Raw genomic sequence first — 27,631 nt, forward strand, 5'->3', positions numbered from 1 at the left:
CATCATAAGGAACTGCAAGTGACCTCTAAGAAAGGAAGGTAGCCTCCAGGTGCTGGCTACCAGCCAGTGGTCAGTAAAAGCCAGAGCCCTTAGTCCTACAGCTGCAAGGAAGGAATTCTTCCCAAACCCTGCGTGAGCCTAGAAGCAGATTACTTTCCAGCCAAGCCTCCTGAGAATGCATCCTAGCTGACATCCTGACTGTAGCTGGTGGAGGTCCTTAGAGGGCACAGCTTAACTGTGGGTTCCTAACCCACAGAAACTGTGATATAACACATACATGCAAGAGAAAGGTACAAAAACAAACCATGTGTTGAATTTGCATGTAGTGTACAAAAAGCAAACCTACAATTACCTGAAAAGCTACTAAAATGCTCCTCCCTCTTCTGAGGCATCTGTGTAACTCAGTCAGTTAAGCGTCCAACTCTTGATTTCAGCTCAGGTCATGATCTCACAGTTCCTGAGACTGAGCCCCACATCAGGCTCTGCGCTAACAGCATGGAGCCTGCTTGGGATTCTTCCTCCCTCCCTCCCTCTCTCTCTGTCTTCTCAACCCACTTGCACTCTCTCCCTCTCTCATAATAAACTTTTTTTTTTAAAAAGGACTTAAATTAAAAAAATGCTCCTCCCTTTTCCAAGCACATATCTATATGAGGCAAGATTTTCTTCATATTTTTCAACCAAAACAACCAACTCCAACAGACCGAATGAGAAAGCAGATTGGAGAAACTAATCAAAGAGATTTACAAAAAAAATGTTATGCAGTGCCACTCTTCTCACTAAATTTTTCTTTTGTTTTTGGAAAATATTTTTTCATATCCTTAAGGGTGATCTTAACGTGTTATGATCTTTGTTATTTTTAAATCAATCAGATCTGCTTTTTTGTTTTCTCAGCTTTAATTTCTACTATAGAAACTATAAATAGGTATAATCCACATGAAAAGGTCCTTCAGGCCCTCTACACGTAAGAGCAAAAAGGGATGTTGGGACCAGTAAATTTGAGAAGTGTCGCAATGTTTCTATGTCCTCTGTCTCTGCCATAGGACACACCCCACCCCTCCACCTGTCCTACACTTACCTAAATTCTATTCATTTTTAACATTTGGCCATTCTAGTCCACTGCGAGGCTTTCCCTTCTGAATGCCCAGAGAACTCATTTGGTGCTTATTTGCTGATTTTTTCATTTTCAGTACACATACATGTTTCCCTGACTGGATTCTGAAGCCCTGAAGAAAAGGGATTGGGTGGTATGGCACATGACAGGTATTTGAAAATACTACCCCCCCCACCCCACCCCCCCTCGGCAAACTCCAGGCTAACTTCATTAGAGGCTGAATGATGAGTGCAGTTCACACAAGCCACTGGGCTTCTATCAATGTTTGATGAAGCCAGACCACAAAGGACAGGAGACAAGATGAAATTTAGGACAAATCTGAGTCCCAAAAAGGTCACCTGAAGAGGCAGATAAGAAGAACAAGAGCACAGATTTCAGAATATTTAAGTGGAAAGGGTAGTAGTAAGTGGGAGCTGACCATATGGCCTTGGTTTCTCAATAAAACAGATAGCAAGTTATCTGTGAACAATTTTGGAGCAAACATGTGAGGAATAAAGACAGTAACACTATAGGGAAGGCAATGGGGAATCGACAGAATTCCCCCCAATGTCTCTCAGTGGAAAAGCTAGAAAAATTGCTTGAAACTGACCAGCAATTGTTATAAATTGAACCATGTCCCCCAAAAGGATATGTTGAGGTCCTAACCCTTGGTACTGGTGAATGTGATCTTATTTAGCAACAGAGTCTCTACAGGTGTAATCAAATCAAATTAGGGTGGACCCTAATCAGATAGGATTGGTGTCCTTCTAAGAGAAGAGACAGTGAGACACAGAGGGAACAGCCATGGAAAGATGGAGGCACGGATTGGAGTTCCTCTGCCACAAGCTAAGGAGTATTTGGGGCTGCCAGAAGCTGGATCTCGGAGGCTTCAAAAGTACCATGAGGCTACCAACACATTGACTTTGGACCTCTAGCCTTCAGAACTGTGAAAAAGTAAATGTCCGTTGCGTGAAGCCATCCAGGTTGCAGAACTCTGTCATGGCAGCCCCAGGAAATTAGTAAAGCACTAGGGTAACTAGAGTCACTGTCCCCACTCACGTTTCCCAGGAGTCCTTCTCACCCACAGACAAAAAGTGGACCAAAGGGGAAAAGACCTAAAATGCAAAGCTAGTTGTGCCATGCCACACAATCCATCTTCTTCAGGGCTTCACAATCCAGTCAGGGAGACATGTATCCATACTGAAAATGAAAAAAAAAAATCAGCAAACAAAAAGAGTTTTTCGTAGAAATTTCTGAACTGCAGGGTTAGTTTTTCGAAGGTTCTGGGAAGATGTGTCCCATCTAATACTGCTGTCAAAACTCAAGCCCACTGAATCTCTAGAAACGTGCCTATAAATACAGAGACAAGGATTATTTTTCCATCTTGCACTTCAACTCTTTGCTACAAAAGGAAAGAAGCTAATATTTAAAGTTACCAATACTATTACTATGCCCCTACAAAGAAAATATGGGATGACAATTATAAATCTTGTGATTCCTTCTAGATTTTTATCCAGCCATGTGAATGCTGGGCCCAGATGACTCTCAGCTCACATGCTGGCCATTCACAAGTCTTAAGACCCAAATCTTATCTTTGAAAGGAAGTTAGCATTATAATCCACAGATTGTAACTTCAACCCTTTCAACGCATACTTGATATTAGGAATTTACCTTCAGCCTCTGTTTATTTCAATCCGAAAGCAACGGGATTTTAGAGCTGTAAGGATTTCTAGAGTCACATGACCTGATGACCCATCCAAGCTCCCTAAATATCAGGTAGTCCCTAAATATTTGGGCCCTAACCTATTAGTGGGTAGTAAAATCAAATCAGTACATCCTAACAACTTTTAAAAAATAAAACAACAGCATAAAAAAAAAAGTAGAGGCATAAATTACAGTTAGGGTAAGTACCCCCAGAGACTTATTTTTCAATTGTATATATGTGTTATAGATACTGGCTCGTGAAGGAAAACCTATTACTACTGTATTTGTTAATCCAAATCCTGGCAGGAAACAGATGGTTCACTCAATAAACTATTAGATATTTAATAAACTATAAAGGTTTGCACAAGGTTAAGGAAAAACATTAAGGGATAGTAACAGTGGTGAGCCCTTGCCATCATCCAGGGCCCAAAGGACAGAGAAAGGAGTGGATGTCAATACCATGGAGAGAGGAGCACAAGGAGGGGGTGTCCGACAGGAGGCACAACCTTCAGTGAAGGGGGTTAGCTAACCCTCGGTGACCAGGCAGGAAGGGGGTTGCCCACCCTCCATTCTCCTGCTGGGGCCTCCCCAACAGCTGAAGCTCAGAGTCAGAAAGTCTGCATCTGCTCAGCCTCCTAGGTCGCAAAGGAGGCTGCAGAAGGGTCAAGCAAGGGGGGGGTCCAGAGGGGCGGTCAGAGGGCTTCTAGCCACTGTGAATCTCTATCACAGCTGTCTGAAAGCCACCAATGTTATAGATCCATCACCCCGTCCTGACCACTTTCATTTCCGGATGCCACATTTTTTCCACATCTGCCCTCAAATCTCACTCTTGAATCAAGGCTCTAATCTAATGCCAGGCAAATAATGCCAAAGACTGGCATCTTTATGAACATATGACTTATGATCTCAGCCAGGCACTCAACATGCCCCAGCCGCCTTTTCAACTGTCCTTAGTCTCCCACCTCTCTTCCCCTTATCTGTGGGGCTCCTGGGGGTACAGACCATCTCTTACTGGTCCCTGGATCCCCAGGCCTCAACTCCCAAAACACAGGGTATTCATCGAAATGCAGAATTCATACTGTCCCCTCTCCCCATTTCCACCCACACTTCCTTTACTATTCAGAGTCAACTCCCAAGTCCAATCCTCTGCCCCCCAAAATCTCAAAGCCCATTTCCTCTTATGCTTCAACAGGCCTATCCTCCACTCCCAGGCAGGGACCTGGATCAATTGGTCCACCTCTAGTCTCAGCCCCATCTTCATCTTCCAGGGCAACCAACACAAAAAGGCAAATCAGACAATATCACCACCCTGACTAGAATGCTTCCTTGACAACTCAAGTTCTTTAGCTCATCATAACAAAAGTCTCCTGGCTTTGACCCTGCCTTCTTCTCACGGCCTCATTCCCTACCCCTCCCTCCCACAGTCACCCTTAGAAAACATTCCATGCTATCGTTCCCCCCACCCTCGCCTACCCCCACCAGAAAAAAAAAAAAAAAACACTTTACCCTCAGTCACAGGCTAGCCATTTCTCTCTCCCTCCCTCCCTCCCCAACAGCCCCCATACTCATACCTCCCTCGCCTTCCCCCACACCTCCCTTCTCCCTTTCTCCTCCCTCCAATGCTTCTCATCACCCTTACTGCTCTGGCCAATGTCCATTCGTGGACATCTCCCCAGGTGGAGCCTGCACCACTGCCCATCTCTCCCTGCTCCAAGCAAAGCCAAGCTCAGTGTCTCCCTTCATCCACCACTCACAGGCCCTCTACCACACTGTGTTTGGTTTATTTACATTGTTCTCTCCGCCCTCGAATTCTACAAGCCTGACAGAGGCAGGGACTATGCCTTTATTCTATAATCCCAGCACAAAACACAATGCTTGACCCAAAGTCGTTGTCTAAATCCTCTCTCAAGTGACTGAAGTGACACTTACATTCAGATAACCATAGCAAAGTGTCCACTACTTGGAGGCCTAAGGCCTCACTGAATACACAACATATGTTTTATGTGAAGATGGGGTTAAGGGACTGTAGTTATAAGTCAGAAACCCCATGGTCTCTGCATCCCTTCCCCAAAACAGGCCACCTCTCTATGAAGAGGAAGGAGTATCAATTATATCTATAGATCCCCTGTCACCGTCTCTAGACTTCATGTCTCTGTAAAAACAAATAGTGACAAAACTTACCCTAAATCTCATGGGGATGAAAGGGACAGCACAGGGAATATGATCAATGGCACTGTAACAGCAGTGTGGGGTGACAGACGGTCGCTACTCTCGTGGTGAGTCTGGCATAACATATAGACTTGTCAAATCACTAGGTTGTACACCTGAAACTAACGTAACATTGCGTGTCAACTATACTTCGATTTAAAAATAAATTAAAAAGTAAAAAAAAAAAAAAAACTAATCCTAAATCTCCCTAAAAGGCATCAGAAGTCTATTAGCAGAGCTCCCATAAAACCTTAATTTCTGTCTCAAATGAAGCGATAAAATGGGTCTGATCCTCTTCCCGGTCCATGTTGTTCTCGGGTCTAGCTGACAGTGGCTTAGCCAAGAGCTGGGACATCTCCTCTGTTATCTGCTTCCATCACCAAGCACCCACCACCCCCCCCCACCCCCAGCAATTCCTCCAGGGCCCAGGACCACCCAGCAAGTTTAATACCCTCACTTGAGGCAGAAGACAGGGGGAGTATAGAGGGTATTTATCTGGATGTATGTCCGGCACTCCATCTGATAGGGACTAAATTGAGAGCGAACCCTTTATAATCAGACTGTCTTTTGGTATCTCGAAATTCCGTCTCATGGCAATCCAAAAGGTGAAAGTCTGGCAATCAAAAGAATGGTTGAGCCCAGGGACAGGAGGCAAACCTAATTTGGCAGCCCCTCAGACACAGAAAACCATGCGTTTCGAACTGACTGAATCCATCCCAAGTAAGATAATCCAGATTCATTTTTAAAACCAACAGGAAATTAATGAGTAAGACAATGAAAATCAAACATTGTTCAAAGAAACAGCATGGCACAAATCCTCAGGAAGCAAAAGGATGATATTCTTTCCTTGAAAATCCAGAACTACAGAGTACTCAGTCTCAAAAATCTGAGAAGTGAGTCAACCTGTCAGAATTCGAAGCTGCTATTTAAGACAATCAGCATGGCAGATATAATGGACCACTAAATGACTGTCTACAGCAAATGTGGATTTGATGAGGTAGTTGAAGACAATCAAGAGAAAAGTTGCATTTAGACTTAAAAAAAAAAAAAAACCACATATAATGATTCCAAACTCATAAAACTTTGCGTTGAATACAAGGTCATTCTCATTTTTATGCAAGAAAGCAATGTGAAATTTAATATAATTTCACAAGCATTTATGGTATACATACTACATGTCAGCTATATGGTAAAAACAGGGATGGGAAAATAAGAAAAAGAAACATTCCTTGTTTTTGAATAGTTCACAGTACAGAGGGGAGACAAGATGATTGCAGTAGATGGCAGAGCCTGGCTAGTTGCTCACCGGTATCCCAGGTGGACCACCTTCCTAACCCACTGCATCCAGATGGGGCTCATGGCCAGTTTTACCAGTGAAATGCTAGCAAGAAGTGTTATCTGCCACAGGAAGGTCAGTCCACAAATCTCCTGTGGCATCTGCCATGCTCTCTTCATTCATCAGTCAGCAGAGCTCAGATCTATGGAAAAGCCCGAGGCCAAAGCACACACTGGGGAGGGGACTGTGTGTACCGGAGAGAGAACCCTTTGCTGTGATAAGCCACTGTCACTTGGGCTTTGCCTGTTAAGTTAGTAGATTCTGACTACCGAAGAGTAAAATGTAAGATGTAGTTTCCAAAATAAAAGCACAAGAATGGGGAGCTCTGAGAACACAAGAATGAAACCTCTAAGTGACAGTAAGCAGAGGCAGGGAGGGATGAGATTCCTAGGGAAGAGGAAATTGGAGACTCATCCTGAAGGATGGGCAGGATTTACCTGGGGTGGGGAAAGTGTGAAAGAACGCTAAACTGCATGTAGGAATCAGAAGGGCATATAGGAACAGAAAAGACATTGGACAGGGGCAAAGTTTTGCCTTTTCACCTAAAAGCGATGGGGAACTCTTTAAATATTCCCAGGAGTACTTCATATAGTATCAGATTTGTGGCTATAAGGTCCTCAGTGGAAAATGGTCTGGAAGAGTCCAGAGCCAGCGGAGGCAGAGGCCAGTTAACAGCCGGGGGCAGCCTCCCATAGCAGAAATGGGCAATGGCATGGCTTCAGGGTAGAAGCAGATGCAGGAGATTTACTTGGAATCAAAGAAACTTTTGGACCAACTACACATATGGTAGAATATAAAGAAAGAAAGATCACCAAGGAACGGAGGATTCTCAGGTTTCCGGATCAGACATTGGGTGAATGATGGCAGCAGAAGTGGAGACCAGCAGATTTACAGAGAATAGACTGGGCTTCAACCGTGTGCAGAACCCCAAGGTGGTAAAGTCCAGAGGCAAGTGGATATCAGGGTCTATGGAAGTTCAGGGGTAGAGGTGTGTATTTAGAGGCAGTTAAAGCCACAGAATAGAGGAGATCCCATTGAGAGCAAACCCAGAGCCTGATGCACCAGCACACATGGAAACAGGGTAGGGAGCACCTGTAAGACTGAGAAGAGAGACATAGGTTTAAAAATCCTGGAAAGTTCATGGGAATATGGAGTTTTAAAAGATCATCAAAAATAAGGACTGAAAAATAACCAAGCTCCCACATCTTGATAACCTTGTTGAAAGTTTATCTGGGGAAGGTATGAGAACCAGGGTAACCAATTGGGCAATGAGGCCTTAACAGAAATACCTATTTTTTAATCTAATTTTCCAAAATCCTCTCCATTTTTTAAATCCATGCAAATACTTTCATACATGCAAAGTGAGTAAAACACGAATATATTTGTAATAAAAAGCCAATGATAACATTAAGAAACCATGAAAATCCCTTAGGGTGTCACCCAAGCGCATTCACAATCTGGTCCAAGTTACTCTGTGCACCATCACTCCTTCCTGGGCGGTGTCTGACTTTTCACAACTCCCTCAACCAGCTGATGCCTTCTCACTTTGTTCCCTCCACCTGGAACGCCTTCCCTCACTTTTCCACCTCGCAAATTCCTCATCATCATTCAAAACAGCTTCAATGTCTTCTGTTCCAAACAGCATCCCTTGCCCACACTGTACCCCAGGACACATACCACTGGGATAAAACTGGCTTATTCACATGTGGGCCTCATCCCCCAGGAGGCTGCAAAACTCATCAAAAACAGAGACAGCAACTGATTAATCTTCACATTTGTCCCACCAAGGATGTGACCTGTTATGTTGGCAGTCCCTCCCAAACAACCATACCTATGGTTATTCAGCTCCGTGTATAATCCTCTCCCTTCACTCTGGGCCTTACTGTGTTACTTGCTTTAACTAATAGAACATGGCAGAAAACATCATGCCACTTGGAGGTCTAAGTCTTAAGAATACCTGGCAGCTTCCACTCTGGAATTCTTTGGAGCCATGAGCTGCCTTTTGAGAAGTCAGGTGACCCTGCCCAGGAGACCATAGGAAGAGGCCACGTGAAGATGATCACATGCTAAGACTGCATGGAAGAGAACCCAGGGACCCAGGCGACAGCAAGAACCAAGGCTCCAGACATATTCTATTCAAGCCATCCTAGCTGAGGCACCAGACATGCGAATGAAGAGCCCAATCTTGAACATCCCAGACCCAGAAAACAGCACACTGAGCCTTCTTCACGTATTTGGAGTTATTCTAAGCTACTGGATTATGAAGTAGTTTGTAATGGAGCAAGAGAGAACTGTGACCAACGGTAGTGGATACATGTGTGTTCAAGAAGAGTTTACGATCAGTCCACTAAGCACCAGTCACTCTCATAGGAGCTAGGGGTTGAACAATGAACAAAACTGAACAAATATCTCTAACTTTATTTAACTAACATTCTAGGGGAAAGAAGGACAATAAATGCAGTTAAAATAAGAAGTATGATAGGGAGGGGTGATTTCTGGGGAGAAAAAGCGGGAAAGAGCAATACAGGAGATGGTTGGAGGGGCCACAATTATAAACAGTATGGTCAGGAAAGTTTCACAAAGACAGGAACAATCTTAAGCTGGAAAAGATGAGGAAACTAGACAGGTGGGTAACTGCAGAAGACCATTTCAGGCATAGAAAACAGCACGTGACGTATGAACCTGCTGGCATTGTTGGAGTAACAGCCACAAGATCAGGAGGCTGGGGGAGAACAGGAGAGGGATGGAAAAAGAGGTCTGAAAGGTAAGAGCTAGTGTGCAGGGATCCCCAAGATCACCCAGGTTCCATGATTCACCAGGAGGACTCATAGGACTCAGCATATAGTCATTCTCATAACTGTGATGTATTACTAGGCACAAGCTTCCAATGATCCACTTCCAGTAGACCGCCCCCCACCCAGCAACAAGTTTTGACATCATGTGTGAAATGTCCATCTACCAGAGAGGATCGTTCGAGACTCAGCATCCATGGTTTTCACTGGGGGCTGGTCACATAGGGACCCTCTGCCTAGCATGTGCAAAAATTCCAGACCTTAGAAAAAGCAGGTGTTCAGTATAAACCATATTGTTTGCATAAAGAATAGCCATTTGCATAAGCCATTATTTTCAGAGAATGGTGGGAACGCTCCACAAATCTAAGTTCCCAGATGCCAGTCAAGAGTCAGCCTTGTAAGCAGGTGTAAAGATAGGAGTCACAGGCCTGCTTCACTAACTTTTTTGCACAGATACCCACATCATGTAGCATCTTACAGGCCATCGGAAAGAGACCGGAGCCAACAGAGGATCTCGGGTAGAAGAAGGACATGACCTGACTAGAATTTTAAATGTCACTCTAGCTTTTGTGTTGAGAAAAGACCTTTCGTGGGGGGCATGAGGCAGAAACAGGGAAACTAAAATTCACTGGAAAAACAAAAACAAAAATACCATGAACCCCAGAACACTAACAGAAAAGCTGGAAAGAAGCAGTGAGATACTGAATGTATTGGGAGAGTGGAATCTCTCTGAGTTGCAGATTGATTGCAGGTTAATCACACAAGGAAGGGAGCAGTCACAAACTGTGACAAGGATTTCTGGCCTGAACAACCAGCAGGGTGGCACTGCCATTTAATGTGATGGGGAAGACTGTGGGGGGAGTAGATCTGGAGTATGGGATCAGGAGTTCAGTTTGGGGCTTGCTAAGTGTAAGATGCCTACCTGACATCCAAGCAAAGGTGGCAAGGAAGCTGCTACTTTGAGTTTGGAGCTCAGAGGAGAGATCTGGGCTGGAGCTAGAGAGATGATATTTGGGTCCATAATGCTGGAGGAGCTCATCCAAAAGCATCTAAACCTCACTGAAAATGCTCAAGCAGACCTCAACTTGCTTTAAAATTAAGCTGGGTTTTGCTCACGTCTAGGTAAAGGATTCAAGGTTTTAAAGGCTGTGTCTTCCACCTTTGAATACCAAAAGGTAAATGCAGACCCCTTTCTGATGCCAGAGTTCCCAACAGGATAGCCACATCCGTAAGAAGGTCAGCGTAAGGACTGCCTGGGACCTGAGCTGTAGACCAGGTGTTTCCAAAAGCAGCTGAGAGAAATCAGCAGAGGAGCCTTAGACTTGAACTGTCCATTTGGGTGAATTGCTTATGACCTTTTGTGATTTTTTCTTGAAGTTTATTTATTTAGAGAGAGAGCAAACACAGCATAGGAGGGGGGCAGAGAGAGAAAGAGAGAGAGAGAGAGAGAGAGAGAGAAAGAGAGAGAGAGAGAGAGAGAGAGAGAGGGAGGGAAGGAGGGAGGGAGGGGGAGAGGGCCTGATGTGCAGAGCCTGACACGAGGCTTGATCTCAGGAACCCTAAGATCATCACCTGAGCCGAAATCAAGAGTCAGATGCTTAACAGACTGAGCCACCCGGGCACCCCCATTTGTGACCACTTAAACTTGAATTGAAAATTCAGTTCTTCAGTTGCACTACCACATTTCAAGTATTGAAAAACCATAAGTGGCTAGAGGGTGCCCTGTTTGAAAACACAGCTATAGAACATTTCTATCATCACAAAAAGTTTCTATGGACTTTACCACTTTAGACTTTCCAAGAGAAAATCCAAAGCTCTGCATATTAATAGACCCCTCAGATGATTTTAATAACCAATTACTTCAGAAAACAGAGTCTCATAAAAATCTGACATTACCATTTGCCCAACCTCCACACAGAGGATCTATGCCACAGAATGCCCTTGGAATGGGATAAATACTTGGTTAACTAAGCCATTTGAGCACAGCGCTCCAAACTACAAATCAGGGCTGTGGCTCCCAACATGAAGCGATTACTGCAGCCCAAATCCTGGTCAGCAAACCCTATATGTAGGTCATGGTGGGAGTATGGGTGTGGGGAGGGGCGTGGGGATGGGAGCAAGAGAGGTGTGGGGGAGGAGGAGAGGGAGAGGTGTAGCCAGGACAGAGAGAGGTACAGGAGGGAAGAGAAAGAGGTGTAATGGAAAAGAGAAGGTCCAGGGGCCACAAACTCAAATACCTACAGCAGGCCAAAGGGCAACAATGGCTTACATGGGCCATAGAAAATAACAACAGAGTAAAAAGGTAAGCCTGAGGTAGTAACATACTTTTGGGGAGGCCATAATGGAGCAGAGAGCAGAAGGATTCCTGCTTAAAGAGAAGAGGGATGTCTCGTTTCCAACTGATGGTTGCTATGTGGGAAAGTAAAGCCCAATGCAGTCAGAGCTTCCGATTTGTTTTTCCGCCCAGAGAAGACAGAAATCTGGATCTTTGCATGATGTCTCAAGATATTTAAACATGGCAACTCAGTCAAAATGTGAAACTGAGCAGAATTGAAAAACCAGGTCTGTGGGTCCCAGCGGGCCCCACCAGCCCTGTGTCTGTAAACTCAGAGGCTGCTCTATGCAGGTCAGGTGAAGAACCAAAAGCAAGTTAGCAGCATGCACCCTGCTGGTGGTGAGTCAGTCCTGTCCACACGCCGGGGACAAACATCGAGTCCACATAGGAGAAGAGAGGAAATGAATGAATAGGAAATGAAGCACTCCAGTACATCAGTGCCCAAAAAATTGAAAAGCATTTTAGGAATCCACTCTGGTCCTAGTTTATGTATACAGGAACCTTAAAATCTGGAAACAAGACAACCAAAACTGAAAAAAGTTCAAGAATTCAGGATTTCCAGCCTATTCCTCCAGTTAGGCCCATATACCAGATTCTTGTTACTGTACAAGTTTTTAGATGCTGACCCCACAATTTATCAGAAAACAGAATTATTACTCTTATCTTGCTCAGATTTGGGAAGCTGGTCTCAAGGGTAAAAGAAATAATTCAAAATATCTGAACACAGAAGAGATTCCTTCTGGCAAATGTATCAAATGTTTCTTTACTTAAAAAAAAAAAAAAAAAAAAAAAGGTATTCTCCTACAGTCAAATCCACAAATCAGCTTAAAATTCCAGCATACCCACTATCCCATGACCTCAATGTTCATATTATCTCATTCATTTCAACTCATAAACACACTATACATTCTCACTACTAAACAAGTCTTTCCCTTATTCACTTCAACCTCATTTAGTTTGTGTGTGGGTGTATGAAATATATATATATATATATATATAAATGGTCAATTAAATAAATTATTTGAACCCTGCCGTGAGACTTCATTCATGGCAAGAGAGACGATTGCTAATGATAGGTTGATCTGAAGAGGTCTAAAACACAGGATCTGCTATCAAAAGAGTTTAAAATCAAATGAGTTCAGCCTTACCAGATGATTTCAGTAGATTAGTAGTTCTCAGCCCAAGCTGGGCATTAAAATCATCTTTTTAAAACACCTATGCCCAGGCTCCACTCTAAACCTACTGAAGTAGAATCTTGGAGAAAGGGACTTGGGCATTTGTATTATTTAAAATGTTGAATGATAAATTAGAGGTAACTAATGATCAGCCAGGGTTGAGAGCCCCTGCAGGATACGGCTCAATTACCCATTCACCTGTGACACGTAATTTCGATGATAAATTTAACTAGTTACTCAATGATCTCCACCTTGAACTACATGAGAAGACAATCTCCTCTCCACTAACTACTTAAGTAAATTGGATTTAGAGCCTGGGACACTGATAAACTACGAGGATCCAAACACAAGCAACCCCATAATTCTTGCCCCATAGTCAATTCACCTTCCCCGTCAAGTTCATCAAATGGCAGGGAGGGGAGAAGGGGGCAATAGGAAATTCAAAGTCCCAGATTTCAAAACATAATTAAAGCCTTCCCAAAAGTCCCCTCACAGTCCTCAACATCTTACCCAATTCTGGCTTTATCTGATGCTGATTCAGCTGGTTCCCCACATTCCACAAATACCAGTCTTCTTTGTTCTCAGCAGAAGTTTGGTACTTCTCACATGTTGTCCACAAAATCCAGAATGGCCTCATGGCTTCACTTACCCTCCAAACTGTAGATACCTCACCTCTACCCTCAATCTTGAAATCTGCCTTTCTCCCATCTAAATTATTCAAGGCCCTGAAAGAAATGGGCTTAATTTATATTCGTGTTCCCACCAATTTTTTCTTTCTAGCACTCTCCACCTGAATATCTAAGAGATTTTGCCCATTTTTCCATCTGTAATCAGACTAAGGAATGTTTTTCACACTTGACTTGCAAATCCTGCAATATTAGGCTCAGAAATTAGACTTCTTCCCAATACATGTAGACCTGTACTGCATAAGATACAATCAAGAGGAACTTGTGCATGCCACAACTCTCTGCAAGAAATAAAATTCCCCTCTTTAGGTTGATAGGTGATCATAGCAGTTTATAGATGGAATGGTCTTTTAGAAAAAAAAACTGTAAAAAATAAATAAGATGGGTACATTCCAATGCACAATAACCTACTGGGCAGTGCAGTTAGTGACTATGAGTAAGGACCTACAGACAGTTCCTGGGTTCAATTCGACCACGTATCTGTCATATCTCTGTGTCTCTTTTTTCCCTTCTGTAAAAAGAAAATATTAGGACCTGTCTCATGAAGTCATTTAACATATGTAAAGTTCTTACAACAGTGCCTGCATAGCAGCAGCAAGCCTAATTCATGTTAGTTATTATGTTTTTATTGCTGAGTGCAAGGCTAAACATCTTGCTGTCCAGGGGAGCAAGCCTTTTAAATTTCTTTCACTGATTTAAAGAAAGTGAATTTGTGACAAGTTGTTTTTCAAATTGAATTTTGACATTTCCGGTCTTTTCCCATTATTTTCTAAATTCAGTGAATGAAAGCATGAAATTTGTTAGATTATTTCTTGACATTTTAGTTCCATTAGGAATCCCATTTAATATTAGTTAAGCCTTGTTATGAATACAATGCTATTTAAAATGAAACTATGGGAGAGAGATATCCAGGGAGAGAGAAAATATCACTTGCCACTTACTAAATTGAGATTTTAAAAGCCAAAGAAGGGAGGGAGAATTTATAAACTGTGGGTGACCTTTAAATGTCCTATGTGCTAATATATAAATGTAAACACAGAAAAATGTAATAACTGGTAATAGTAAATTAATCAATACAATTACATTATAGGTTCTGATATGATAAATTATGCTTTCAGTACAGAATATCAATAGCTTTTTAACACCTTTAAGATCAAATTATAAGTGCACTAAATTTCATCTAGTTTATCTAGATGAATTAGGTAAATTTCAACTAATTTACCCTGCATGTCATTTATAAGTATGTAGCTTACTTCTTACTTCTGTTACTTGGACAGCTCCAAATACTAAACTTCCAAATATACAAGATGTTAGAGCATAAATTATTTTAAATACTGAGTTAAAAATAAAAATAAGTTTATCACCTCATTAAGATAATCTTTCAATGACATTTACTTGAATAATTTGTCTAGAATAATGTCGTTACTATTAACCTTAGCTTACTTTCAGAAGTTAGTGTGGTTACTATTAACCTTACCTCACTTTCAGAGGCTTACTTTCAGAAGTTCAGGAGGATTGGTTACTTGAGCAAATATCAGTTTTTAACTGAATTACACAACACAGAACAGCACACACTTTGAAACAATGGGGGGAAATGGGGTAGATACTCATATACTTCTATAGGCCATTTATATAGTTCTCACGCCATGAAAACAAATATTGCGAGCCACTGACATCTAAAGCAAGAGTTCATGACTTGTCCTGTTTGAGGAGAATTTAGGGCCTGATGTTCCATCTGAAGATTCAGACAATTAAAAGGTGCTCTTTGTCTCTTCTTCAATGAAATCTTTTAATGAAGCCTTCAGAGTCCCAGTATGTTACCCAAACAGCTAATATGAATTCTAGCGTCCAATTCTGAACACGTATTGCACACTTAAAAGTAGTCACTTAACTTTTACGTGTATCTGATTTCGGGGACAGATCTGGAAACTATCTTTATGACTATATCAACAGTCACCCAGGATCTGACACAGCGCACACACTAGTAAATACTCCTAGAATATGTGGCATTAAACTAAAGACACTCAAAAGGTGGACGGCTTAGTGTAAGCAAACAGCATCCTTCTACGTAAGTTCCTGCCCCAGTCACTGATGGAGAACAGCTCACAAAATTAAATTCCAAGGGCTCCATCAGTTGTAACTTCCGAGTATCTGTTGCTAGCACCAATCAACTTTCTAACTCCAAGGAGCAAAAGTGGGGCGGGCCTTAGCCGGGGTCAAAATTCACACCTGACTGAGCAGCACCTTCCAGCGCTCCCTTGAGAAGCGTTTTCTCAAACACCTAAAGCTGTGCTTCTCAAACTTCAACAGTCATTCCAATCACCTGGGAGCTTGTTTAAAAGCAGATTCAGAGGCAGTGGGCCTGGAGGAGGGCATCAGACTGTGCATTCGTAGCGAGCCCCCAAGGGACTCCCATGCAGCGTTGCCTCCCAGCACCCTTTGAGAAGCAAGGCCCACAAACGCCCAAAGGCATCCAGGTCACTTATACTAGCAACGAAACTTGGCGGGCACAGGTAGCTTCCAATAAAGTCTACTGGGTGCTGTGTCCTCTGCGCGTCGCCACCGGGTCCTGGGGCACCTGGCAGGTGCCCTGGCCTTGGTGCGCTCGCGGGTAGCCCGCCCCACAGCCGCGCCCCCACTACGCGCCCCAGCGCTCACCTTCTCCCTGGTCTTCAGGTACCGCTGCAGCGCCTGCTGCGTGAGCTCCCGGACGCGCAGCTGGCCCTCCTTGCAGGGCACCACGATGCCGGTTCTGCCGAAGCACACGGTCACTTTCATCCTGGCCCCCGGCGCCCACGCCGGGCCCGGCCGAACAGGTGTCCCGCCCCACGGGCGCAGCCCACACTCTGGGGGTTCGCCCGGCGCGGGGGGGTCCGGAGACCTGGAGCACCTCTCCCCCGCGCCCCCTCAGGGCCCGGGGTTCGCGGCAGCGCCCCTCCTCCCGGCGCAGGCGGCCCCGGGGCGGGCGGCAATCGGGGAAGGGGGCGGCTGCGGGAAGGGCTACCTCCCAGGTAGCTGGTGCCCGGGGACGCGGCTGCACTGTGGCCGGGCTCCTCCTCCTCCTGCTCCGTCTCCTGCTCGGGCCCGGACAAGGCGGCTGCTCCGAGCCCGCCAAAGCGAAACTGCCGGGCCAGCTCTGGCCCTGGCCCTGCCCCCTGGCCCCGGCCCTGGCGGCGGCGGCTGGGCCGACTCCAGGCCCCGGGCTGGAGTGGGCGGCGGCGGCGGCGCGCGGGGCCGGAGTTGGGAGGAAACTTTTGCGCCGGATCCCAACTCCTCGGCGGCGCGCGGCGCTCTGGGCTCCCGCGGCCCCGGGGCCGGCCTGGGCCCGGCTCTTAAAGGGGCCGCGGCGCTCCCGGGCCCAGCCGCGCACTCGGCTGCGCGGGGCGGGGGCCCGTGCAGCCGGTAACAGGAGCCCGGGAGCCTTCCCTCACTCGATCTCTCCCTGGCTCTGTCCCTCCTGCACACACGCTGAGCTCTGGAGAATTGTAACGGGACCTGAGAGCTACCCACCGGGGGATTGAAACCGGATCTCATAAAGCAACCTTGAGGGATTAGCTAGGAGACTGCAGAGCTACACCGTTAAAACGTGAGGCTTGGAGCGAGATTCAAGGAAAGCCTGAGAGCAGGTGCTTGTCGCCACGCCCACCAAAAACACCGGAGGAGTGGCAGCTCACAGGTACTGAGCTGCAGGGATGACCCAAGGGCCTGCCAGGAACCTCGTCTTAAGCAGAGCACCGATTCTGTCCTCTGAAGTCCTGAGATGGCAAAACTGAACCCCCAAGGGGTTCTTGGGGATAACGTGGGAGTGGAACTCTTCCTTTTACAGAAGACAACACTGAGATTTTCCCCAAAGGTCACATTCCAGACCCAGATATGATAGCCCAGTTTTACATACATCCTTCAGAAATGTGCCTCCTCTTGTGCATTTGACTAGAAAAACAATTTTAAACACTTTAAGGCTCATGATTTGGGAGGCATGTGTCCACCACCAATTGAAATAGGAGTATCTGAAAAAATAATTCAAAAAAAAAAATTTGTGTCGTTCTTAGGTCCCATATCAATGAGCTCCTTTGAGTCTAACAACAACCCCGTAAGGTATTATTTTTCCAATTTTGTGCATGAAGAATGGTGCTGAGGGACGTTAAGGAACTGAACTGACCATGAAGTTAGTTGTGCTCAGAGAAACTCAGTTGTTCCCATGCTAAATTTCTGGTCTCCCCAAATTGTTTTTCCAGCAGTCTAGTTCATCCAGCACCATAGTCAGGGCTACATCATGTGTTTTCCTACAAAAGAATTTGTTTCTTTGTCAGGACATATTTAGGGGCTTCTGGGTGGCTCATTGGGTTAAGCATCTGACTCTATCTCCGCTCAGATCATGGCCTCAAGGTTTGTGAGTTCCAGCCACACTTCTGGTTCTGCAGGGACAGCACAGAGCCTGCTTGGGATTCTGTCTCTCCTCTCTGCTGCCCCCCCCCCCCCCCCCCCCGCTTGCGTGCTCCTACGCATGCGCTCTCTCGCTCTCTCTCTCTCTCTTTCTCTCAAAATAAATAAACTTAAAAAAAAAGTCACATTTAAATTGAACTTGATTACCTAGAACAGTATGGTAATGTATAGGAGATTAATGGGCTTATGAATTTTGAAAATTTTTAAATTTTATAACTCATTCATACATGTAATATATATTGATTTTCTTCTGTATGGGACCTTATATAAATAAGGTCAGTGACATCAAAGAGGATCACACAGACCAAGTCTATTTGAAAATATATATTAGTATAATTTGGTAGCAAACGCAATACAAACTAATTTAAATAAACTAAAGACAGAATCACTTTCCTCATTCTTTTTTCTCATAAAATCAGAAGATCCAGAGAGCACTCCTCCGAGGCAAGATTGAATCTGGAGACTAAACCATGTCCTCAGGGGCCATCTTTCTCGATCTAATGGCCCTGAGTTCCTCAGGATTTCCCCAGAGGAGGCAAAGATGGCCACTCCCAGTGTTCCCGATTTACACAGCCCTAAAGACAGGCATCTCAGCCATCAGTAAGCCTTTTCTGGTAAGGGCTTGCATATCCAAGCTTGAGTTACATACCTTCCCTCTGTCGAGATGATTGGCCAGACCTGGTTCACCTGCCACTAAATCTGTGAACTGAAACCCGGAGGGTAAATACCCAAAGTATGGGTCAACAAAATATATTGAACCACCACAAAATATAAAATTGCTTTCCAGCCCTCGGGGGGCTTATAGATAAATAGCAGGGGAGACAAGGCCTACAGATGTGAAAAGTTCAACAGCAACTATAAAACAACAGTAAATTTGATAATTCTACTGAATGTTATTGATTTATATGTATGCCATGCCCTGTTTAAAGTGACTATAACATAGAAATAAAAATGGAGATATGATATATTACATAACAACATAGAGAGAGAGAGAGAGAGAGAGAGACCTATGTATCATGTAAGAACATAGAGAAAGATACCTATGTATCATATATTATGTATCCGTATCTTATTTTCCCTTGCAATAATCTTACAAGAGAGGTACTTTTGTTACCCTCCTTTTAAAGATGAAACTGAGGCTAAGGGAGGTAAGGTCACATTCTTAGCAAGTAGCAGAGGCTGAACTAGAACCCAGGCAGTCTGACTCCACCAGAGTCCTGCTAGTAACTACTATGCTGATCTTACATGGGAAGTACCAAATCAGTAGAGCACAGAAACAAATATTAAGGCTATGCATTAATATGAGACCCTTTTAATGTTTTGTATTTTATGGACATGTAGAATGAAACAGAGCAAAGCTTTTTAGCTGATGAAATGACTATTCTATATCTTCTTGGCTTGTTTGTTTTTTTTTTCTCCTCACTTGCTCCAGACTCTTACTCTTCTGCTCAGATAATGAAGAACCCTTGCTCTTCTCCACACTGCAAACTTCCTCTGGGCCCATCTTTAGCCTCTCTCCAATATCTAGAGCCCCCTGTGTCTTGGCTTTCAGAAGCCCCAGGTTAACCAGGAAGAACACACAGGCTGTCCACGTCCCACTTGCAGAAAGATTGGCATAAGCTCCTGTGACATGTAGCAGAGGCTATGCGGTTGTAAGATGAAGGGAGAGAGGAAGCTAGGCACGCATATGAACAATGCATTGTGCAATCCTGCACACCATGGAGTGAACTTTAATGACCCCAAGCTAGTAATTAGAAAAAGAGTTTAGCGTCTATTAATTCATGTTTATTAAGTAGCCAGATTTAATTTGTTCTTTGGTCTTATCACAGCATACATAGAAACAACTTATATATTAAGCGACCTAAAAGAACGTAGTTACAACACAGATACTCATGCCCGGCAAATTCCTAAATCAATATTTCATGCCCCATGGGACTCCTGGACAGAAGAAATAAATAATTTGCCTTGATTGAGTAACACTAGAGGATTCTAGGCCTGGGTTCCATTTTCTTGTTTTGCCTGTTGGATGGATAAATATTGCCTGTGGTGTGATATTTTCCCATTTGTTATCCAAAAGCTTAGCAAGTTGTGGAGTAGCCAGTGAAAATTTTATGCAGAGAACAATAATACCAACCAATATTATTAAACTTCTCTGCCTTACAAAAAGTATAACGAAAATGTCAGGTACCATTAGGCATATATTAAATAAAAAATGGTAATTTTTATATATAGTTGACCAGGCATCCATTCTAATGTTTAGCACCATTAAAACAGAAACAATTTTCACCCCTCAAGGCATTTTATATAACAAGCAATATTTATCTCCAATTCAGTAAATGTGGTTTGTTGGTTTGTTTTTTCATAATAATCTTCTTTCTAAGACCTTTGGAACAAGTAGTACAACACAATATGTTATTTGCTTCCTTGCGAATGCAGGTGCCAGAGTGATATCATAAAAGAAGAAAAATGGGTATGATTCTTCATTCTTTCCTTCCATGTTTAAAAGCAAAGAGTTTGGGCTATTGTTTAACTTGGCAAGAATGGGTTTTTCTTAAGAGATGTTTGTCTCTAAGTGCCTGATGGCGTTCAGTTGTTGACTGTTTCTTTGTTGACTCTTTCTGTAGCTCTCCTTAAAACACAAATAACAATGCTATACACCCCAAAGGGAGTATTGTGGGCTTTCAGATTTTGAAAGGTCCTTATTTATGCCTTTTCTATAAGTAACACTCATAAGTCTCCACAATGATACAGCTAGACCTCTCCTCCTTATACTGAAATCCACTCGATGGATAATAATGTACTGCTTTGATTTATGTTTTCCTGAAGAAGAAGAAAAAAAAAAGCCTGCATCAAGTGATCATATCTTTAAAAAAAAATTTTTTTTAATTATAAAAAAAAAATAACCAAAAGCAAGGAAACTCTTCAACTGGTGTTGTGGTAAGAGTTGATCAGGGGGTGCCTGGGTGGCTCAGCTGGTTAAGCATCCAACTCTTAGTTCTGGCTCAGGTCATGATCTCACGGTTGGGGAGGTCAAGCCCTGCATTGGGCTTTCCACTGCTGGTGCAGAGCCTGCTTGGGATTCTCTCTGTCTCTCTCCCTCTCTCTCTGCCCCTCCCATGTCTCTCTCTCTTTTAAAATAAATAAATAAACTTTTTTTTAATCATAAAAAAAAGAGTTGGTCATTAGTTCCTTGGTTGTCCTCGTTGTGTGATCTCCTTGCAAAGCATATCAGGACCCACGAATCCTGACCACTAGGAACAGGTCCTACCCTTAGCAGCAAGTTCCAGACCCTCTCACCACTAGGCTTTAGTGACTATTAAACTGGAGGCAATGGTGATGATCAGGGATATTCTCCAACATGCTCAGTTGTCCAACGAAGCTCCTGAGGTGAGGTTGCCATCAAGGCTTCTCTTTTCACCGTCCTCACTCATCCTGAGGCCTCCTTCTGTGCTCATTTATATCCGTTTAGTTGGAGAAGTGAGGTGGTGTTCATATAATTGACTGGAGGTAGAGAAAGAACTGAGATTTAACACCAGATGCTTCAGTGTGTAAAAGGATTACAGGCAGAACAAGTAGACTGGAGCTACACAGACCGGGTTCCAAAGCACTCAGCCACTTGCTGGCTAATTCACTGCTGGGCAGGCTTCACTGTGTTTCTTCACCAAATGGGATGATGACATACATAAGGCACCCAGCACATAATAGGCAAAACGTATTGCCCTCTGCCCGCCTTGATTCTGTTTACTAGAATTTCTTTTTTTTTTTAATGTTTTTATTTATTTTTGACAGAGAGAGAGACAGAGCACGAGTGGGGATGGGAGGAGCAGAGAGAGAGAGGGAGACACAGAATCCGAAGCGGGCTCCAGACTCCGAGCCATCAGCACAGAGCCTGACGCGGGGCTCGAACTCACAGACCGCGAGATCATGACCTGAGCCGAAGTCGGACGCTTAACCGACCGAGCCACCCAGGCGCCCCTGTTTACTAGTATTTCTAATGCCACTTCTTCTCACTGCTCCTGAAACTACTTCCAGAAAGAAACATATCAAATGATACTTAGAAGTCACATATCATTCTCATCAAAATTTCTGAAGCCCAAGGGTAACTTGCTCTGTAATGAAGGTGCCACACTCAACAGCAAAATAATAAGATTTCTGTCATGTTTCACAATCTCCATATTATTTAATGTGAGGCTGAAAACACAATCCTGGAACACAGTGGTCTAGTACATGAGAATCACAGAATTCCAGAGCTGGAAGGGACCTTGGAGATTATTTGTATAATCTCTTCACTTCATAGATGAGGAAACTAAGGACAGGAAAGGTTAAGTGACCAGCCAAAATCAGTACCCAGGTCCTTCAAGTCACTCCAATGCTTTCTTCACTTTCCTGTCTGCCTGCTAATAATAGAATTTAAAACAACAGATATTTGGTGCACCTGGGTGGCTCAGTTGATTGAGGGTCTGACTTCAGTTTGGGTCATGATCTCCAGTTCATGAATTCAAGCCTGGTGTTGGGCTCTGTGCTGACAGCGCAGAGCCTGGAGCCTGCTTTGGATTCTGTGTGTGTGTGTGTGTGTGTGTGTGTGTGTGTCTGTTCCTCCCCGACTTGTGCTCTCTCTCTCTCTCTTTCTGTCTCTCTCAAAAATAAATAAACATTAAAAAATTAAAAGAGTAAAAATAAAACAATAGATATTTGACCAACATTGGCTCAAGGCTTTGAATTCTCATTGAGCCAGGTGGTGACAGTAAGGAGCTTATTCTTCTATCAGTTCCTAAAGTTTCAGTTTAAACTTAAGACTCTGAATCCTTGAACACCTGGGTGGCTCCGACCTCGGCTCAGGTCATGATCTCACAGTTTGTAAGTTTGAGCCTTGCATCAGGCTCTGTGTTGACAGCTTAGAGACTGCAGCCTGCTTAGATTCTGTGTCTCCCTCTCTCTCTGCCCCTCCTCCACTCACGCTTTGTCTCTCTCTCTCAAAAATGAATAAACGTTAAAAAAATTTTTTTAAAAAGACTCTGAACCCTTGTTCTTGCCACGATTGTAAATCTCAAAAAGATTTGCTGAGTGTTAAAATGACTGTTTCAGAAAATAGAAAACCATCAAAGGATTTGAGGTAGGACAGTGATGCGATCAGGTTGGTGGTGGGTAGAATACAGAAGACCTGGGATACAGATAAAAGCCCTGCTACATTCACTCATTCCTTCGTTCATTTCTTTATGCAGCAGTATTTACTCAACACCTATAAGCAGCCGAGCACAAAGTGATCACAAAGCTTAGCCTCTGGCAAGGAAGACTCATGACAAATGACTAACCAAATAAAATATTTACAGATTGTGAAAAGGTGTAATGAAGGGGATGAACAGTAGGCTGGGTGACAGGGAATGAATGGGTAGTAGGCAACCTGTTTATATTGGATGAACAAGAGAAAATAACTTTGTGAAGAACCCAGAGAATAAGGAGCAGGGGATGAGGTTGAAGAGATTGTCTACAACAATGACCTCCAAAATGACTAAGGCAATTTCGATGATGAGGATGGGCAGACTGGAGCGATCTTCTAGGATCTGTCACAGATAAAAGGTGGCAAGGTTTCAGGAGGAATCAAGAAAGACTGGTTTCTAGTTAGGAGGTGACATTATTAATTGAAGACAGAGAATCTTGGAAGGGCGCAGGCATGCTGAGGATGGTGGGGAAAGAACAGTCAGTTCAGTTTGGGACATTCTGAGTTTAATGTGCCCGAAGGGAACCTGGTAGAAGTGTTTGGTAAGCCAGAAACTCAAGGTTTGCAGCTCAGGAATCTGAAGACTAGATATTTAGATTCAGGGTCATAAATTTGGAGGTCAACTTATCAGAATGGAAGAGATCAGCCAGAGAAAGAATTTGGAAAGAAAAGACAATAGGGCTTAGACTAAAATCCTGCAGATTGCTAGGATTTAAGAAGAGAGAGATCCAGCAGACTTAAGCATGTGTATGGGGATGCATTATAAATTACAAGTTCTTCTTCTTCTTTTTTTTAAGTTTATTTATTTTGAGAGAGAGAGAGAGAGAGAGAGAGAGAGAGAGAATGCATGAGAGATCAGGGAAGGGGCAGAGAGAGAGGGAGACAGAGAGAATCCCAAGCAGACTCCATGCTCTCATCACAGAGTCCCACATGGGACTGACCAAACAATCTGAGATCATGACTTGAGCCAAGATCAGGAGTCACACACTTAACCGACTGAGCCACCCAAGCACCCACAAGTTATTGTTCTTATTCTATATATGGTATTGTCAGTTTCAAAGATGTGATAAGAAAGGATGCTACTGCCCTAGTGAAGCCACAATGGTAGAGAACAGGAAATTTAATGTTAAGAATGGGAAGCAAGATAGTTTGACTGAAACAGATAGGCTTCAGTGGAGCATGACATAGGCTGTAAGCTGATAAAGATACAGGAAGAAGGAAATGAGTGAGGAAAATGACTGAGGGAGAGCTTTCAGAACTAGACTGAAAGTTTGGATCTGCTTCACCAAAGAAATACCCTCCAGGTGCTTGGCAAAGGAGTAATATGCATAAAATAGCATGTGATAGTCATGATTCTGACGTCTTCATGTATAAAGAATCAGGGTAGAAAGTGACTGAAGGTCGGGAACGATCCAACAGAATGTTGGAGCAAATCACACAAAACTAAATTCAAGTATGTTAAATGTTAAATGTAAATTTGTCATATGTGTACATGGTTGTAGAATATCTCCACCTGTACATGTATTCTTCCAAAGTAATAGACTATGTGATTTTTTAATGTCCAGTCCTATGATTATACTATTCCATGCATGGGAAGTGGGGGAGTTGCCCTATGACTCAGGGTCCAGTCAGACAAACAGAACACATACCCTATCTCAAACAAAGGGAATCAAATATAAGAAATTAATTACATTGGTGGTGGAAGAGCTGAAAAGCCAAACAGGAAGTAGTAAGGCAACGCAAAGATTAGCCGTAGCATGAAGCTGCTTCTTTCTCTAGGACTCACTGGATTCTGGGAGGAATGAGTGTTAGCAGGACCCAGAAGCTGAACAGCCTAGCATAAGCTAGATCTGTAGTGGAGACTGCCTGATAAAAGCTGGGAGCACAGGAGGAGGAACTTTCCAGAAGAGACCTGGAATAGGAGTTACAGTCCTGAAAACACATAGAAGGGAGAGGGTCAGGGAGAGGGAGGGAGAGAAAGAGAAAGGGGTAAGTGGGGAAGGAGGGTAGAGGGGTGAAGGAGAGAGGAGGAGGAAGGGAGAGAGAGAAGGAGGGATAATCATACCCCTGGACTCTTTCTCCTGCCCTCCATGCTTCTCCCAGTGTCTCACACTAGCTGATCTATCTAGAAGTCAGTGAGCAAGGAGAAGGGCAGGGAAATATTTGGGACTGGCTCAGAAGGTCTTTCCTGGCAGGCTTCTATAGTAATTCATAAATAGAAATTTTAATTCTCACTAACATTTTAGATTTAGGAAAAGCACTAATAATGTTTCCAGTTCAATTTGGTATATTTGTGAAAATAATCTTTTCTCCCAGTCTAGACTAAATTCATGCTTTTCTCAAGAGAAAGTGCTTCTACATTTTAACAGTGAAATAGCAGCTTTTCTCTGATTGCCAGATAACTATTAATTTCCATCATTTGAGAAATAAAAAAATTCCTACCCTTACTCAGTCATCAAACTCAAATTAACAGTTTTGTTTAGCTATGATTACACAGGCCTACAAGCAACAAATCCAAAAATCCCATTAATATTGAATGTTGAATATGTCAAACTACAATGCTATCTGCTAATATTTCATTTGTTTTACATGCCACGATTGTAGGCACTAATCCATGGATTTATGATGGAAACTTTGAAGACTATCCAAGTTTAAAGTTGTGATTGCTTTGTATAAAATTATTTGTAAAAGCCTTTAATACTTTACCACATGTGTACGTGAATAGTAAGTGTGATTTTTATTTCAACACTATCAGAAAGAGTTGATTTACTTAGTATTTGTCCGTCATGAGTGTGTATTCTTGTTAGTACATATTTGTTACAACTTTTTGCAGTTATCTTCAAGCTCATTTTTTTATAACCAGAATGTAAGTATAATAAAGAATATACATAGGTTATATACGGACTTCAACATATCTCATTAGACCTAAAGGGGGGAATTTCTCAGCAAATAAGAACTATCAATTTGCAAGTACAAAATAAGTTTTTCATACCCGATACCCACCAATGGGAGTGTCACTGATGAGTAGCAAATGCTGGTCATGACCTCTCCCAAACCCAATGAGCTTTTTCTAGCTGCAAATTCCTTATTGTAGACCCCTACTCAAAACAGCAATATCAGGCTCTTTGAAGGACTAGGATTGCTGCTGATTATACTAAGAGTGGCCTCTGATTCAACGACAGCCATCCAAAAGCCAACTGATGACCCAAGACATGACCTGATGTTAAGAGCTATACCTGATCATCAATGATCAGCTAAGCTGGAGGCTGGAGATTAAAGAGGCTTGGTTACCTGTCAGTGAAAGAACTAAAAGGCCACTTCAATTCCGGAGACCCCAGGGATCCAGGAAAAAGAAGAAAGCTCTTTTGGAGCTGCCTCAGCTCTCGGTGAGCCTCCCAGGATCAACCTGAAGGCGTTGTCTCAGCAACCGCCATTCTTTACCAAATTATTTTTTTTTCAATACATTATTTTGAGTGAGGACAATCCGTAAACCGAAAATAACTATTTCTAGCAAAGAACACAAGTGCTAGTAAATTAAAAAAGAAATGGGGCGCCTGGGTGGCTCAGTCGGTTAAGCGGCCGACTTCGGCTCAGGTCACGATCTCACGGTCCGTGAGTTCGAGTCCCGCGTCGGGCTCTGTGCTGACGGTCAGAGCCTGGGGCCTGTTTCGGATTCTGTGTCTCCTTCTCTCTGACCCTCCCCCGTTCATGCTCTGTCTCTCTCTGTCTCAAAAATAAATAAACGTTAAAAAAAATTAAAAAAAAAAAGAAATAAGTTCATGAACAGTAAGTTAATGAACAACAAACCTTGGACCCAAGGGTTTTGAAATATATCCTTACCATTATGAACTAGATTATAACTGGAGTAACCCGGCAGTCCATGGATACTTGAATAAAATTTCTTGAGGAAAGGAAGTTGAACACTGATTTTTAAGAGTTAGTAATGATGTCAGGAGTGGGAAAATCCAGACCAAGAGTCATGCCATGTGACTTTTCTGCATTCCAGCATAGAGACATGGATGTTTCCCTCTAACGTCCTAAATAACATTTGGACGTTGCACTATGGAACTATTTGGAAGTTGCACTATGACAGACACATACAGAAACAATGAAACTCCATTCTCCAGAAACAATGTGTCAGGAGGAACTCCTTGGAAGAGCATTTGAACCCCCCTATAGCAATAGTGCATGCTGTGATGTATCACTTGGGTCCACCTTGAGGACTGAACACTCATTCTCCTGGTGCCAGAATTGTTAGCAGCTGAGTGTCTCAGCTGAAATGCTGTCCAGGAATCTTCCTCAGTGGAATAGGGCCTGAAATCATACCTTATCCACGGGGCAGCCCACATGTCTACATACACTGAGTGACCTAGTTGGAGCAGGGAGTATAAAGGCCTGGGTCCCCTGCCTTAAGACTGGTCAACTCTGAATGGCCACCTCAGTTACAGTGGACCCTCACTGAAAATGCATCTCCATGTAGTTCCTTTCTCTGCACAATCCTACATCACTTACTTCTGCACAAGAGTTATTTTGAGCATACTCCTTAATAAATTTGTACATACGAGTCTCTGAATCATTCATTCAATGATTTTGACATTCATGCGTTCAACCTAAGACATAATGTAATTAAAAAAACAACAACAA

The 27,631-nt window shown here is 43.3% G+C and overlaps 1 protein-coding gene across 3 annotated transcripts in view; it reads right to left on the minus strand.

The window, feature by feature from the left end:
- PARD3B (par-3 family cell polarity regulator beta) overlaps positions 1-16,230 on the minus strand; it is a 1,011,329-nt gene extending 995,099 nt beyond the window's left edge. For all 3 annotated transcript variants that reach the window (XM_019446282.2, XM_019446284.2, XM_019446283.2), the window contains exon 1: positions 15,985-16,230. In XM_019446282.2, the coding sequence (XP_019301827.2) occupies positions 15,985-16,104 (120 nt within the window). In that variant the 5' untranslated portion in view covers positions 16,105-16,230. The remainder of the gene's footprint in view (positions 1-15,984) is intronic.
- Positions 16,231-27,631: the final 11,401 nt, after the last annotated feature.

Source organism: Panthera pardus, unplaced genomic scaffold, assembly GCF_024362965.1.
Source record: "Panthera pardus isolate Hobbes unplaced genomic scaffold, ASM2436296v1 HiC_scaffold_10, whole genome shotgun sequence".
Lineage (NCBI taxonomy): Eukaryota > Metazoa > Chordata > Mammalia > Carnivora > Felidae > Panthera > Panthera pardus.